Below are 16,154 nucleotides of genomic sequence, written 5' to 3'. Positions count from 1 at the left end.
GAACATTCACTTACATTTTATGCTATTTGGGACTTTATTTAATACCGTCTGACGTGGAATTTAATTAAATGGCAAAAGATAAAAGATGGCGGAGCAGTGGCTGCCAAGTCTGCCTTACAGTCCGAGCTTATGGGTTTCAATTGTTGGCTTTCCTTTGTGGAGGAGCATGGTTCCTTCCAGGCACTCCGCCTTCTGCTCACATTCCAGCAACATGCACCATAGGTTCATGCTGGTGACCATTGCAGGTTTTATTACTACATTTCATTCGCCAAAATGCCAACTAGGATTGGCTGGTGCACCCCAGCTCTATTAATCTTCTCTTAGGTCTTACTTGAGCTCTTTTGTCTGCCATCCTCATCATCCTTCTGGTAATGGACTGACCATCTGCAAACCATCTAAGTCTGCTCTCTCTTTGCCTCCAAAACATCTCACCTTGGCTGTCCCTCTGATGATCTCATCTCTGATTCTAGCCAATCGGGTGGCCCCGAAACAAAAACATCTTAATTCCTATTATTATGCCCAATAATGTTCAGACAACTGCGTGTCTACGAGAACTTTGATTACAAAAACTTTGTAAAACAACACGCACCAGCATCATGACATTTTATGGCACTGCATCAAACGGCACTGCACGTCACAATGCTCTATACAGTCATGACACTTAATATTTCTAATCATTTGTCTTTTCTTCTGGAAGATAATAGACAATAGTTAAGACACCTAAATGATCTACAATAAAAAAAAGAATCTCTGAAAGATAAAATTGTCCATTCTGTCCTTTTCTACAGGATTAGGAATTTTGGTATCATCAGCGCTTATCAGCGTGCCATCAGAGAAGCTGCATTCCCAGTATGCCTTGTTGCGATTACAATTAACACTTATGAGTGTTTTTTATGAGAGATTTTTGCGCAGAGAGAGCGTAAGATCCTGGATGTGTGGTTTCTAGTCATTTACTGGGGTATTGACACTTTTGATATCAATTTTTGGCGACTTTGGTGACACAATTCTAACCCTAATCATCGAAAGTGTTGCCTTTCTTTTTGACTTTGTTGCCAAGTGTGCTAAAGCCCATCAAAATGATGAGCATTAATGTGCAGAAGTAATTCTGGATCAATATTTAAATAGCCAATGTAACACACCGCAAGATGAATAAAATATTTAGTCTGATGGATTTCTCTAAAGACACAGCTAGAGTGAACTCACTTTAAATTTGTGTCACAGTTGACAAAGATTTTTGTTTGTTTCTGAGCAGGATGTTAGGAACACTGACACTTGCCCTTTACATATACGTATTGGGCCAAATCCACATGCATCTACTCATTTGGACACATTTTTATATGTAATGCTGAAGAATTACTATTTCTCATTTTTTGTTTTACTTCTATGATAGATATTTTATCTTTTTTTCTTTTCATTTTTTAGTTTTACATCTATGATAACCACACTTGTTTTTTCATTGAGAGTTGCTATTCTGTTTCAGTTTTAAAGGACAATGGAATTTTCTGGTTTTACTTGTGTAAGAGACAATCACATTCTCATGTTTTCAATTTTATTCTGTGATGATGAACAGTTAAAACACATCCATGCTATAATTTACCAATAATAGATAGGATATTGAGAGCTACAACCTTTTCTCATTTTATTTTGAGACAGACAATCTCATTTTTCCATTTATTTTAGGGATGATGGACAGTTATGAGTTTTTCCCGCTTTGCTTCGTGACAGACAGATGGATTTTTGTGTTATCTGTTTAATTCATACAAATATCATGGACATTTTCTTGTTTTGCTTCTGCGTTTTATATTTATTATAGTTATGCTTCAGTACTGACTGACCTTTGTTGCATTTTTCTTGTTTTAGGTTTTATTTATGTAATGTTCAGGTGGAATGTGTTCTCATTCTTGTTGTCCAGTTTTACTAACTTTGACCATACACAGCTACATTTTCTCAATTTACTTCTGCAGTGATAAAATATTATTTAACGTGGATGCCCCTTCCCACCCAGGGGGATGCCCTGCCCTGTGCATGCACCTGGATGTCATGCTTTTTTCCTCATTTGACCACAATTGTCAGAGACATCGTATTACGTTTTAATGCAGATTATTTAATTTCTTGGGTGCTCTTGATGTTTTACCTTTTTTTCCTTAAACTGAAATGAGGACTTCAAACTCAATTTACCTTTATGGACTGCAATTTTAGCCAGAAAGAATTCTCAAGTTTCTTATTAAGCGTACCAGCCATTCATTTTGATGCTAAGAAATAACACATTTGATGAAGAAATAATGTGCTTGACTATTTCTTCAGTTTGTTTGCAAAACATAAAATGGGTAACAATAATAATAATAATACATTAGTACACTAAAATTATCATATGGTATAAAAGTTCATTTATTTCAGTAGTTCAATTCAAAGACGGAGAATCGTAAATTGTTATAAGAAAAAATGTCATCCATACATGCTTCCCATGGATAACACGGCTTTGGTAATAAAAGTGGAAGATTTGTGTCATGGAAGTGGGAGGAGGGATCCTCACTCTTTCATAGACCCCCACCTACAATCTAACAAGCATCCTCCCTTCTTCTCTCAGTGCAGCGAGGAAAACTGAGCAGATGGCGAAACACTTTCTCAGGGCATTTCAAGCCTCTTCCCACTGTTCCATTTACTGGCATACACACAGCTAGCGCTCGTTAGCACATCGACATGCTTGAGTGAATATTACACGATGGGTGCAGCATATAGGCTTAAAAGAGGCTCACGGTAAGCTAATTACAGTCTCTTGTGTGGGTTTTGCTGCATCGTTGCCATGGCAACCTAGCCTGAGCTCGGGCAGATGCACTGATATAAATATAGGCGTCAACTTTTCAACCCACATTATTTTATATATATATATTTTAAATATTGGCGTGGGTACTTGTGTCTTTTATCGTCTTTTACCAAACAAGGACAATAAAAGATCGAAGGGTTTACACGGGGCAATGGAAATGAGGATGACCTTTAGGTACAGCTGTGTGTTATCAGTTCAGCAATGGAAGTGGATTCCATGCCATCTGACTACACACCGAAGAAGCATGTAGATGATGAAGAGGTTGGGACCAAGTACGGAGCCCTGGGGGACCCCACACGTGACAGTGTGGGGGTGAGATTTAGCATCCCCCAGGACCACATACTCGGTCTGGTCAGTGAGGTAAGAGTGAAACCAGCTATTGGCAGTGTGGGAGAGACCAATGTGGTGTTGGAGGCGGTCTAAGAGGATGTTGTGGTCAATGGTGTTGAACGCAGCAGTGAGATCAAGAAGAATGAGGAGCGAGGAAGGAATCGGCGTCAGAGGCCATAAGAAGGTTGTTGGTCACTCTGGTTAGGTCTGTTTCTGTGCTGTGGGAGGGGTGGAAACTCGATTGGAATTCTTCGTAGAGACCATTACATTTGAGGTGGTAATGGAACTGGGATGAGACTACTTTTTTAAAGATTTTGGAGCTGAATTGGAAGTTGTAAAATTGTCTGTAATTGGATAGTGGGAGGCGGCTCGGTGGAGCAGTGGGTAGCACGTCCGCCTCACAGTTAGGAGGGTGCGGGTTCGATTCCACCTCCGGCCCTCCCTGTGTGGAGTTTGCATGTTCTCCCCGTGTCCGCGTGGGTTTTCTCCGGGCACTCCGGTTTCCTCCCACATCCCAAAAACATGCTTGATAGGCCGATTGAGCACTCCAAATTGTCCCTAGGTGTGAGTGCGAGTGCGAATGGTTGTTCGTCTCTGTGTGCCCTGCGATTGGTTGGCAACCAGTTCAGGGTGTCCCCCGCCTACTGCCCGATGACAGCTGGGATAGGCTCCAGCACGCCCGGGACCCCCGTGGGGACTAAGCGGTTCAGAAAATGAATGAATGAATGGATAGTGGGATATGATCTAGAGTAAGTGGTTTGATGATGGCTGTTTTCAGAGGAGACAGAACATGGGCAGATTGAAGGAAGAGATTGATTTTTTTGTTGTGAGGTGACTTATGGGTTTACGTAAGGTAGAGGGCAGTGGATCAGGAGAAGAGGGGGATGGTTTTGAATTTGTATTATCTTCTTGACCTCATGATGCGTTGTGGATGGGAAATATGAAAGAAGGTATGGTCAATATTGGACTATCAGATGGGGGCTATGAGGATATGCAAGAGATGAACGGCTATTGTCAATTTTGGAGTTGAAAAAATCCATAAACCTATTGCAGTTTGTGTCTGTGGGGGTGGAATGTGGGGTGATCTGGGTCCTAAGGAGATGGTTTACTGTGGAGAAAAGCTGCTTAGAGTTACCTGGGTTATTGTTAATGAGTGTGGAGTAGTTGTCTGATCTGGCTATGGAAAGAGCTTTGGCATAGGCCCTTTGGTTTTCTCAGTAGGCCAACCTATCCACCGTCAAGTTGGAGACTTGAAAAGCCCGCTCCAGGACACGGCCAGAGCTTTTCATAAGTCTGACTTCTTGAGTGAACCAAGGTGCAGAGCGGTTGGGCGGCATGGTAAGTCCGAACTCCAAAATAAAAACCCAACTTCATCTTTCTTATGCCTGCTTAAGAGTTTTTCTTGTGTTTGTATTCCATTTTCACTTGTTAGGAAGTTGATTAAGGACTATTCAACACATTCATGTGTGAGCGTAAATGCAGCCTATAAGTGCAGTGAACAACAAACTAAAGATAGCCAAGTGGGTGTTTTAGTTACAGGCTGTAGTGATAGATTTGACCATCCTATCAATGTTGCCATCTTGTGGTGACTGTAATCTAAACATTATGACATCATGTCTGCATCGCATGATTCATCTATATGTACCAGTGTAGGTGTAATGGTGCTTCAAGAAAGAGGGAGAACAAAGTGACTCTTTAAATGTCTTGCATACAAATAGTTGTGTCAGTCACACTCATCAAGTGTAAAAAAAAAAAAAAAAATGTTGCTGGCCATTACGCAATATATTGTCTGTGACTTAGCCTGACTGTTACAATAAAAATAAGTAAACACACAAGGTCTTAACTCTTTGTTTTGTTACGATTGACAATTAAACTGAAAGTGGCAATAAACAACTTGAATCTAAAATATTTTATCAGACTGACACTTGCAAATTCAGGCAAAATGCATCCCCCTACACACACACATACACACACACACACACACACACACACACACACACACACACACACACACACACACACACACACACACACACACACACACACACACACACTGTAAAATCAGGGTGAGGGGAACATTTATTTGCAAAAACTATATGCACCACAGACTTGGATCTTCTCTAATTGACAGGTATCATTTATGGCGATCAAGTGCTGCTGCCTTAACCAGGGAAAATACAATCCATTTTGTCTTTGTAAGATTTCTCGTAGAGCAGGTTAATTTTGTCAATGTCCCGTAATTATAAATCCTTGGAAGAAATTTGAGAAGAGCAAGCTACTGACACTTTACGTTACTGAGACATTGGGAACTGGTTTGAATTGTGAGGGGTGAGGTGGGGGATGCATGCACATTGTTTGCTTTAACAGCTTTGTGGAAGTCTTCTGGCAGGCTGGTTCACTTTGATGGTCTTGTACGAGACGACAGCTCCACTAAGTGGTGATTGGAGGCACAGCTCTAGAAAACACAAGAGTGGTTCGAGCCAGACTTCAAGATAGTAATGCTTAAAATTTTTTTTATATTTTGTTGCCCTCATGAATAAAAAATGAGAACTAAACTTTCAGACAATGCTTGTAGCTCAAAACTATGCATAAAGGTTTCAATTGTTGTTAAAAATAATTTAGATTTACAACTGGTGTACATGCCATCTTATGAATTCAATGCAGTATACGTATTGTTGGTCCAATTGACAATAATCTCAATAAGAGGTCAAAATTACAGGTAGCTCTAGATAAATTTTTACTTTTAGCTATGTATTATGATTAGAATTCCGTTGTGTTTGTTTTAGTGTTTTTCTTTTTAAATTATAGTTACAGAAGTGCACATAAGCAGGCTCACCGCTGACAGAGTAATTTTCATCTCCATTTAGATTTTCCACTGTTGTTTGTATGAGTTTTGACTTGACCAAGTTTGAACATCCTGTTGATAAAGAAAATCATTAAGAACATTTTTTGTCCTGAAAGCCTTCACTCAACACAAAATGGCTTCCCAGTGGCCTCACCACGATCAGTCATCGCTCTGTCCGCAATCTTGTCTTGCCGGTGCTTGCTGATGATGGCTTCGGCCCTCCGCTCATTGACGAGGGTGTCAGGCAGGGCCAAGATCTCAGTCTTTCTCAGGTTGCTCTTCACAGCCGTGGTGGCGGTAGACCGAGCCACGGGAGGGAGTAGCTGCTGGTACTTCTGGTCAGAGAAATCCAACTCTGAGCGTTGAGCTGTTTGAGGCCTGAAAGGATGATTTTGATAAATTAGGTGGACATGTGATGGAAATACGACTTTTTAATGGCTTCTATGTATAAAAATATGTTTGGAGTACCTCAAGGATGAAATTTACCATGTAAATATTTTGTGAGCTGCCTTTAGGGAACACTGTCATGCAGAAACATTCACATTGAAGCCAAAAGATAAGCATAGCTGCAATGAATTTTGTTTGATGCAGATTAGTATTCTGAATTTTGTTCAATGGTGGTGGATCATCCAACTATTATCTATAGTGACTTTAGGCAAGAGGCAGGGTAGTTTAACAATGTGCAACAGTAGATAGAAGAAGGTGGCATGATTCTGACAAAAGATGACGCAGTCATTCAACTCGAGCTATGGAGTGAGTCAGTGTGGCACGTATGTCTTAAATTCTTATTTTGCCATCAAAACCCCTTTCTCGTACCTGATTTTTTTTTTTTTTTACGGAAGCGTGCAGCTGCCAATGTTGAGTAACTAACTGTCTGGCAAATATGTTCGGACATACTTGCAATTACATTTGAATAAATTTAAATTAAAAAAACATTTGGACTTTATACCAATATTTAAAAAATTTGTAAAATCGTGCATTCATAATTTTATGGTTTTATTATAGTTGCAGTGCATGATTTTTGTTTGGCATTTTTCCCCCATAATGATAATAATCTAAGCGTATGCGGGAGTAAGTAGTTTGATTATGAAGAAAAACTATAAAAATGCTATGAAATGCATTTACCATTTGTTTAGTTTTATAGCATTTTATGGTAATTGCAGTCTAGTTACTAGACTATAATTTTCGAGACGTGTGTGTGGCTGTTGGCAACCACAAAACACTGGCCACGCACAGGACTGGCATCTGGGACACCCTTTTTTCTTTGTGCCACTTTAGGATGGTTATGCTATTGCCTGTCTACATTTAAGGGTCACCTGTGCTTGGTCAGGATAGAGTACACCTGCTGCAGCAGCAACTCAGCTGCTCCCGGTTTACAGTGGATGGTCCCGTAGATCAGCTTCTCAGTCAGGTGCAGACGCAACTTCTGCAGTGTCTGTGTACAAACAACATGCTCTAATTGATACATTAAAATTTGGAGTGATGACATCATCACACACACACACACATATATATATATACTTGTATATATACAAGTATATATATATATATATATATATGTGTGTGTGTGTGCTGCATTATTTGCACAATGCCATATATATATATATATATATATATATATGGCATTGTCTCCCTTCATAAAGGGAACACAGTCAACTGAAAGCAGAAGTAAAGACGTTATAAAATTAATTGCTACATTGCCCGAATCTGTTTTTACGTTGTTGTTTTTTTCTTCTTCTGTTCTTACTCGGCGTATCTTATTCCAGTTGTCCTGCTTGATAGAGAATGATGTTCCCTTGGTGAAGCAACAAATTTCAAAATCCCTGGGATAATAACGGCAAAATATCTCTCCTACATGGTAGCCACAGCAAAAGTCTCTGGGAAGATAAAAGACCATACATAACATGACAACAAAGGGGTAATTAATTGATTTGATCAGTTGTCTTTTAAATTGAATATATGTATTAATATTACTTCTGTGGAGGTTAAGACAAAGGGGGAAAAAACACTGTTTCATCTTAGGCCTACAACTAATAATTATATTAATAGGTAATTAATCTGTCAATTATTTTATCAGTTAAATAGATTTTAATATCCGTCCCTTTATTTGCAAATAGAACGTTATTTTAGATTGTCAGAGCAGTATTTTTTATTTGATCCGCAACGTGTCAAAAAATTGGCAAAAATGTTGATCATTGTTATCCAAAGTAAAAATCAGCTTTCACTGAAGACCAAAGAAATCTGACAATTACTATTGCAAGAGGGGTTGAATTTTTAAGGACAAATTCAAATCAAAGGAGGTGACTAGATGCTTATAAAAAAAAAATCATATCAAAATTCAATCAAGTTCCTTATCGATTACTTGTCAATTAATCAATGCACATCTAATATCAGAACACAATTATACAACCCTTGGGCGACAAATTTACCTGCGTACGTTCATTGGCTGGATAGTCAGTTCGAGGCTCTGCAGCCATCTCGTGACGTCCCTAGGCAGCCCCGTCATTGTTTTCTCAAAATGTTTCGTGGACTGGCTTCTGGCCAAACACCGCACGAATCGAATCGAGTTCTCTGTGTTTTCTTCTCGTCGTCTGCGTCCTCGCTTTGTAACACAGGGGCGGTTTTGGCTAAAACTACCCAGTGTGACGTTGCATGACTTCGGTGTGTAGCGTTGTGTAACTATGGCAACTCTGCTTCTTTCTTGCGTTTTCCCGATGGGAGCTTTGCTTCCTCATAGTGGTCAAGCGTGCAACCATCACACCGCTCCCTTTGAATTAGGCAAATTATCCGTCAATAAAAGAAAGTGTTTTATTGAGTTTTCAACAGTCTACAAAGAAAAAATAAACGTAATAACGTACTATAACATTTTTCAAAGTTTGTGAAATTTTTACAAAGGCTATTCATCACCAGTCATCATAATGTAATGGAGGTTGCATCTGGTACTGGGTCACTCCCAGTTATTATTTTTTTGCAAAACAGGCAGCTCGCAAAATATTTACTTGGGTAGGCACTTCAGACACTCAATTATTTGCATACAACCTATTAAAAGGTCCTTTTTGTCATTGTCACTGGTATTGTAGGAAGTTCCTGATTCGACCCGGCAGGGGCAGATGACAGAGGAGATGCAGTCTGTCCCGGCCGATGCACGTCCTAATGCACTGGCGGCACAACTGAGTCAGCATTCGAGGCATGGCTACAAAATGGGAAACAATCATTATGAAAGGAGTTTAATTCATAAAGCAGACAAGTACAACTTTACCTTCGTAGAGGAGCAGGAGGCCTTCCGTGAAGCTGCTGGGCGGGGCCACATCCACTGGTCGGCGACACTCACCGTCCCGGGCATTGATGTCGGCGCCAAAGTCAAGCAGCAACTTTACAATTGCAGTGCAGTCTTTCTCTGCCGCTGCGTGCAAAGGCGACTCTAGCGATTTGCCTTTTTGAACATTAGCGCCTGAAAGGGAAACACAAAGTACATCACGTACGGTCAAACACCAGTGAATGTGCTTATAAATACTAAGGCTAAATATCATTTCAAGATTTTTTTACATGACCCCCAAAATAATTGGTTGACAGATTACTTGATTTCAAAGAAATACACCAAAAGAAACCTCTGCTGACAAACCAAGCTAAACTTAGCACCTTCATCATGCACAAAGATCTTTGATGCCTAAAAGAGAGGAGGAGCTTCATTTAGTCAATCCTTAACCAAAATAAGAGCTTCACCATCATCTTGTGGGATATATATTAACCTTTTAGTGGGAGGGTGGAATCAATTACATGCAGATTTTTGCTTTTCACAGCAAGGTTCATTCCACAGTAGTTCCTTGACACCAATTACGACATTCCCATTAGCCAAAACTCTGGCACCATCTTTTGGTATTTTAGGTTGGTACGGAAACAGCCCAAATTTCCCCAATAAGTGAGTTCAACTCAAATAGTAGGTGAATTTGTGAATCGCAAACTGCAGGTCATGTTGAGAGAGGCACTCACTAGATTTAAAAAATGTCCGCCTCTAATCATGTCTCGGACGCCATTTTTGTGTCAGCCTCAAGACAATTGCACTGGTAAATATTACCCATGGATGATATTTAAAAACCTCCAATGTTCACATTTACCAGAGATGGATGGTAAATTCTACGCATTAACAGCCCCAAAACACTGATTGGATGCACTGTGAACTATTTTAACAAGACAAAAAACGCAAATTCAAAGATTTAAAAGGAATGATGTCATGACATTGTTCTAGAAACAATGATACGTTAAAAAATACCAAAAAAAAAGGAAGGGTTTTTAGACAAGGTCACATTGATGAAAAAGCAATAATTGTCAGGCTTTGATCTATTCATGCATGCTGAGAAGGAGTGAAATCAAATTTTAAGAGTTTGTTTTGTTTGTAAAAAACAAACAAACAGAAAGAGAAATTCGGGACCTTTGAGGCAAGAACAGCAATGATGAAATTATGGACAGAAAAGCATTGATGCATTTCTGTCATGAAAACAAAAACTGTGTTGCAATTTAGAATGTTGGGAAATCCTAAAGGTCTCCCCAGGACTTAACATACCTTCCCTGAGAAGCTTCCTGGCACATTCCAGCTCCTGGCAGACGCAAGCGGTGTAGAGCGGCGTGCCCAAATGAGGAGTGTCCATGTCTACATCCGCACCCCACGTCAGCAGAACTTCTACGCAAGCACAATGACCTTGACGAAGGACGGGTGGGAAATTCAATTTTTTCCTCAGAAATATATACTTTTTTAATGGTTTTTTTCTTGGAAATACTATGTACATTTGTTTTCTTTTCCCCCTTGTAAATATACTTGTTTATATATATTACAAAATATAGGACTCTAGAAAATATATTTACAAAAAAATCTTAGCTAGATTTCTCAAGTCAAAATTACCTGATTTTTTATCAAAAATATCCTGGTGTTTTTTTTTTTCTCAAATATCCAACTTTTCAAAAATGAACTTTTTTTCTTGAACTATAACATTATGGTTTGGAAAATAGACAACCTTTTCTTGAAATAAACACATTGTTTTTGGAAACTGAGTAACTATAGAGTGATCCCTCGTTAATTGCGGAAGATACGTTCCAGAACCACCCACGCGAAAATTCACGAAATAGAAATTTATTTATTTATTTATACACTACATTAAGACTTTATAAACCCTCCCCAATACTTTTACACGACATAAACCTTTCCCATTCCCTTAATAACCATTTCCACACTGTTCTGTGCATGTATTGTACCTTTACAGTAAATAAAATAAAATTTATTTAAACGTTGTTATCCTGTCACTCTCTGTCGGTTAGTCTAGCTAATTATTTTTCCCATTAATTTATTACAAAAATCCATGAATTAGTGAAGTCGCAAAAGGTGAGGCGCGGAGTGACAAGGGATTACTGTACTAAAAATACTGAGCAAAATGAACTGACCTCTGCTAGTGGCTTCGTGGATGGGTGATGGCTGGTGGGCGAGGCTCTGAGCTCTGGCGCCGTTTTCCAGCAGGACTTCAGTGCACGCCGCACTGCCCACCGCGCAGGCGTTCAACAGCGATGTGGCACCATCGACCGTCAAGGCGTTGACCTGCAAACACCCTTATATTACTGCCGGGAAAGTGGTTGACATCACTTTTTTTGAAAAAGTCACCGACGTCGGCACCGGCGTCGACGAGGGCTCTGGCGCAGGGTGCGTGGTCTCCAAGGCAGGCTTCATGGAGAGGGGTAACATGGTCGATGGTCACGCTGTTAACGTTGTGACCCTGAACACGTACACAAACATTTAATTTGTTGTTTCCCAACCTTTAAAGCACAAACTCATGTTAATTGGCAGTGCGCACAAAAATGCCACCAGGTATTATTGAAGTGCTGAAGTGATTAAAAGAAAATAAAGTTGAGATGTTCTATTCTGCATTTCCTATCAATCCACTTTACTGTATCCTGAGATTATGATGACATTAGCATAATGTACCCACAAACTGATTTACTCGGGCTTCCCTCAAATAGAATATTTAAAAAGAAAAAATAGAAAATAGCTTTCTTTTACATTTTAAAAAGGTTTAAATGTTTTAAAAAATCATCATTAGACGTTTGGGTTAATTTAAAAATGAAAAAGTTTTATTTTTTGAAATCCCTTTTGTAAAATAGTATTGATTTGATTTTTTAGAGAACATAAATTTATGAGAAAATGTATTTTACAACCAAAGAAGAAAATATGCATATAAATATGAAAATATAAATGTATTTATATCTACTTTTTGTCACATGTAATTACGTTATAACTTTTTTCTTCAACATAATTTTCCTTGAGAATTTACAATCCTCCTGAATATATTTTTCTAGAAAAACAAAACTATACATATTCATATGTTAAATGAAAAACATCCTTTGTATTTACAAAGGATTTTTTCATTCAACACATGCCTTTAAAAAAATACAGTTTATCAAATCTAACATTTCTATAAAAGAACAGTTAATTTCCCAACAACTACCCTATTTTCTGGCTTCTTGACCTACAACTTCAATCTCGCCACTGACACCTATAGTGGGGTAACTCCATTTTTGTCATTTTGCAGTGTAGTGATTTAACTTTTAGTTTTAGCTAAATGATTTAGATGGCAATTAATTCTGTTTCTGACCCAAAACGGAATGTCTCGTAATATCATCATTTCTCACATTTCTTCTGGATGCTTTTCGTTTGTATGCTTGTTTATTATTTTAGAAGTTGTGGTTTTCCTCAGATTTCAGCCTTTTGCCAAATCTAATCATTTTGGACATTTAGATTTTAGCCACAACAGAAGTACTGTCATCATCTTCCATTTCATTGGTTGGATCCTGGTCAGTATCATGTGGGCTGCCTGAAAGAAAAGAAACAACTGGGATTAAACAAAAATGTTGACTGCAAATGCAAGAGTGGTCTAAGTTCAAACACCCATTAACTGTATCACTATTTCTTGAAAGATGATTCATAATATTCTTTTACACTGACGTGCTGAAACACTGGCACTCAAGATGGAGCAAGACTTACTTTGAGTCTTGTGGCAATCTCTAAATCTCTTTTTTCTGGGAAGATTTTTTTGTAGGAAGTGATGCCTGGTTATCGGTGTGGCCGTGTTGGAAATGGAAGTTGGCACAGTGTGAAAAAATATTGCCACTAATTACAAAACTGGAACTAAGATGTGATTTCTTAAAATAAAACACACCAATGGAGTTATCCCACTCTAGTTTTCAGTTGCTTAACTGAAAGTGCTCATCCTCAGCCAATCCCAAATGCCTAATATAATTGAATGCTTCATGCGTTTCCGTACTTTTTAGGTAGTCCTGCCTATAAATATATACAGATAAACATGACACCCCAATTCCTCCTCACCTGCGTAATGAGGGTCCTGAGAGCGAGGAGGCGACCCTGACTGGCGGCGTCGTGAAGTGGTGAGCGGTCCGTCCAGGATCCTGTGGGCGGTTTGTTCATTAGAGCGGTGGGCAGTTCATTCAATGATTCATTAGTCAGCCATGAACATGCTGAGGGTCCTTTACAACACACAAGGTGTTTAGTGTACAGGCTAATCACGTTACGCTACATCGCACAGGTAATAGTGCTAAAATAAGATAACAAGGTTAATTGCTAAGGTGAATGTAAGCATTTGTACACAATTTAGGTGCTTAATACACTCAGCTGGAACACTCAATATGCAATTACGCTTCGTTGATGTCGGAAAATAATCAAACATAAGTGATACAAATGTCAACATGCCTGAATACACGCAGCAGACATTCTACTAGGTACACCTGATGTGTTACCAGAGTGACACAAAACCTTTTGAAAGGTAAAATTATTCATACAGTTCTTCAGTTGGATGGATGGATGGATGGATGGATGGATGGATGGATGGATGGATGGATGGATGGATGGATGGATGGATGGATGGATGGATGGATGGATGTTGAGTTGGTGATTCAGATATTAAGGACATTTCTGAAGCACATGAGTCTGACTTCAGCCCTGATGATGATGAGCCACTCGAAGCAATAGCAAGACCTAATCCAAACAACCTTGATATTGGAATTCATAACATACATGCAGTCAGTGACACTGAGGTCCAGGATGATGATTAACCTTATCCAGGCCTTGCTCTAGTCAACCAAGATTTATATCATATTTTTCCTGTGACTAAAGGTTAATTTGAGCCTGAGAGGGTTAAAAAATATGATTTCCAAATTCAAAATTAATTATTTTTCAATTGAAAATATGGTATAACCCCAATTAACATAAAATATAAACCATTTTTTAAAAATAAAAAACATAAGATGTCATTAATAATACTATTTTTTTTTTGGGGGGGGGTCCTGAAACCAGGCAGCTTGTTTCTTTTCTTTTGAGAAAAGACAATTTGTGAATAGACCATATTTTGCTGTATTTCTTTGGACAGTATAAAATACAAATGAACATTTAAACCTTTAAAATAAAAAAGTTTAATTTCAATAAATATGTACAACACTTCTTGAAAATAAAGCCCCTTTTAATTAAAACATAATGTTTTAAAATGACTTAAAAGTTAAAGCCCTTTGAGATGTGTTTGTGATTAAGGGCTATATAAAATAATTTGACTTAAAAATGTATTTTATGTGAAAATATGTTTTCATCAAAAATGTTACTTTCCTTATGAAAATGTGCATTTTCTCCCTGAATATATACATCTTTTGGAGACTATACCACATTCATCCATCCATTAACTGAACCGCTTTTCCTCATGAGGATGAAACTGGAGCCTATCCTAGCTAAGTTTGGGAGGTAGGCGGGGGACACCTTCAACTGGTTGCCAGCAAATCGCAGGGCACACATGGATAAACAACCCTTCGCGCTCACACCCACGGACAATTTGGAGTGTTCAATTGGCCTACCGTGCATGTTTTGGAAACCATAGTACCCAGAGAAAACCCACGCAAGCACCGAAAACACAAAGACGCTCCTAAAGCAATGCGACAGTGAGCGCCCGGCTCGCTGCGGTTGCGCGATCGGACCAAATTAAGCTCCCTGCACACTGAGGTCCACTTAAATTCGGAAAGAACTTCAGGACTTTAGAAATATTTTCTAAATTTTAGCGACCGCTCTATCACAATGATGCGACCAGCGCGGTGGAGTTGTGCGCTCAGCGGCGCGCTACGGTTGCGCGTTCGGCGGTGCGCTGCAGTTGCGCGATCGGACAAAAAATGCTTAAATGAAAAAAAAATGACGTTTTTTTGTTTTGTTTTTTGTTTTGCTTGGAACGGCTAATTTTTTTTTCTATTATTTGTAATGGGAAAACATAATTCGGAATTCAAACGATTCATTTCTCGAACATAGTTCTGGAACCAATTGTGTTCGAAAACCGAGGCTCCACTGCATATAGTAACTTTTCTTCTTTATCGAATATGTGATCCTATTGCTCTAAGAATGTTGTCTGTTGCTATTGAGTGGTAAGGGGGTTTCACTGCCAATGCTAGGAATGGAAACTAGGCCAGTGTGTGTGTGTGTGTGTGTGTGTGTGTGTGTGTGTGTGTGTGTGTGTGTGTGTGTGTGTGTGTGTGTGTGTGTGTGTGTGTGCATGTGTATGTGCATGTGTATGTGCATGTGTGTTTGTGCCGTGCGCGCGTGCATGTGTGTGCGTTGGGTGGGTGGGTGCTGACTGTGTTCTATTAATACATGAGCGAAAAGGAGCTGCCAACCTTGTACCGCCTTGCCACAGTAATGAATGTGCAGTCGGCTTTAAGATGATTACAACGCAGTTTGGGATCACTCTAATGCGAAATTAATGAAATGTCTGTAATGTCAAATTAAATAGAATTTGTCTGGTTTGCAACTTGATGGCCGTGTCATCAAGACATGCCGCCACTGTGCGCAGAGGTTCTCGAATTTAAAGCTTCATTCACTCACCGCCTTGCTGGGTGTAGTCGTAAAACTCGGCGGATATCCGGGCCGCCTCCTTGCGGTTCCCGCGGATGATGTAGAAGTAGGTGAGCAGGTTGAGGGATATCTTGACGAAGAGCTTGAAGCAGAACAGTGCCAAGATGCTGAGGTAGACGTTGGACAACTGGGCTGCGAAGGGCTTGTTGTCACCCGTGGCGGTGCTGCCCGCCAGCTGCTGCGCTGCCTCGGACATTTCTTCGGCTTCTGTGACGGTG

General features: G+C 39.4%; 2 protein-coding genes across 5 annotated transcripts; both read right to left on the bottom strand.

The window, feature by feature from the left end:
• Positions 1–5,215: 5,215 nt before the first annotated feature.
• On the bottom strand, positions 5,216–8,671 carry spata4 (spermatogenesis associated 4). 4 transcript variants are annotated; one of them, XM_085906090.1, is made up of 6 exons: positions 8,429–8,671; positions 7,717–7,876; positions 7,316–7,434; positions 6,154–6,377; positions 5,991–6,071; positions 5,216–5,609 (listed from the first exon to the last, which is right to left on the bottom strand). In XM_085906090.1, the coding sequence occupies exons 1-6, from the start codon at positions 8,503–8,505 to the stop codon at positions 5,515–5,517; spliced, it is 756 nt and encodes a 251-aa protein (XP_085762216.1). In that variant the 5' UTR covers positions 8,506–8,671; the 3' UTR covers positions 5,216–5,514. The 4 variants fall into 4 exon arrangements, with proteins under 4 accessions (XP_085762216.1, XP_085762215.1, XP_085762213.1 ...); XM_085906089.1 differs by having other exon boundaries at positions 7,747–7,876; positions 8,429–8,664; XM_085906087.1 differs by lacking the exon at positions 8,429–8,671 and having other exon boundaries at positions 7,717–8,418.
• A 123-nt stretch (positions 8,672–8,794) lies between these two features.
• Positions 8,795–16,132, bottom strand: asb5a (ankyrin repeat and SOCS box containing 5a). The gene is made up of 7 exons (XM_085906091.1): positions 15,907–16,132; positions 13,366–13,445; positions 11,651–11,758; positions 11,433–11,583; positions 10,561–10,695; positions 9,259–9,450; positions 8,795–9,192 (listed from the first exon to the last, which is right to left on the bottom strand). The coding sequence occupies exons 1-7, from the start codon at positions 16,130–16,132 to the stop codon at positions 9,065–9,067; spliced, it is 1,020 nt and encodes a 339-aa protein (XP_085762217.1). The 3' UTR covers positions 8,795–9,064.
• Positions 16,133–16,154: the final 22 nt, after the last annotated feature.

The sequence above is a fragment of the Syngnathus leptorhynchus genome, chromosome 2 (assembly GCF_054491065.1).
Source record: "Syngnathus leptorhynchus isolate UIUO chromosome 2, UIUO_Slep, whole genome shotgun sequence".
Classification (NCBI taxonomy): Eukaryota; Metazoa; Chordata; class Actinopteri; order Syngnathiformes; family Syngnathidae; genus Syngnathus; species Syngnathus leptorhynchus.
Note: the sequence above shows the minus strand (reverse complement) of the source record. Positions and strands in the feature narration are given on the sequence as shown.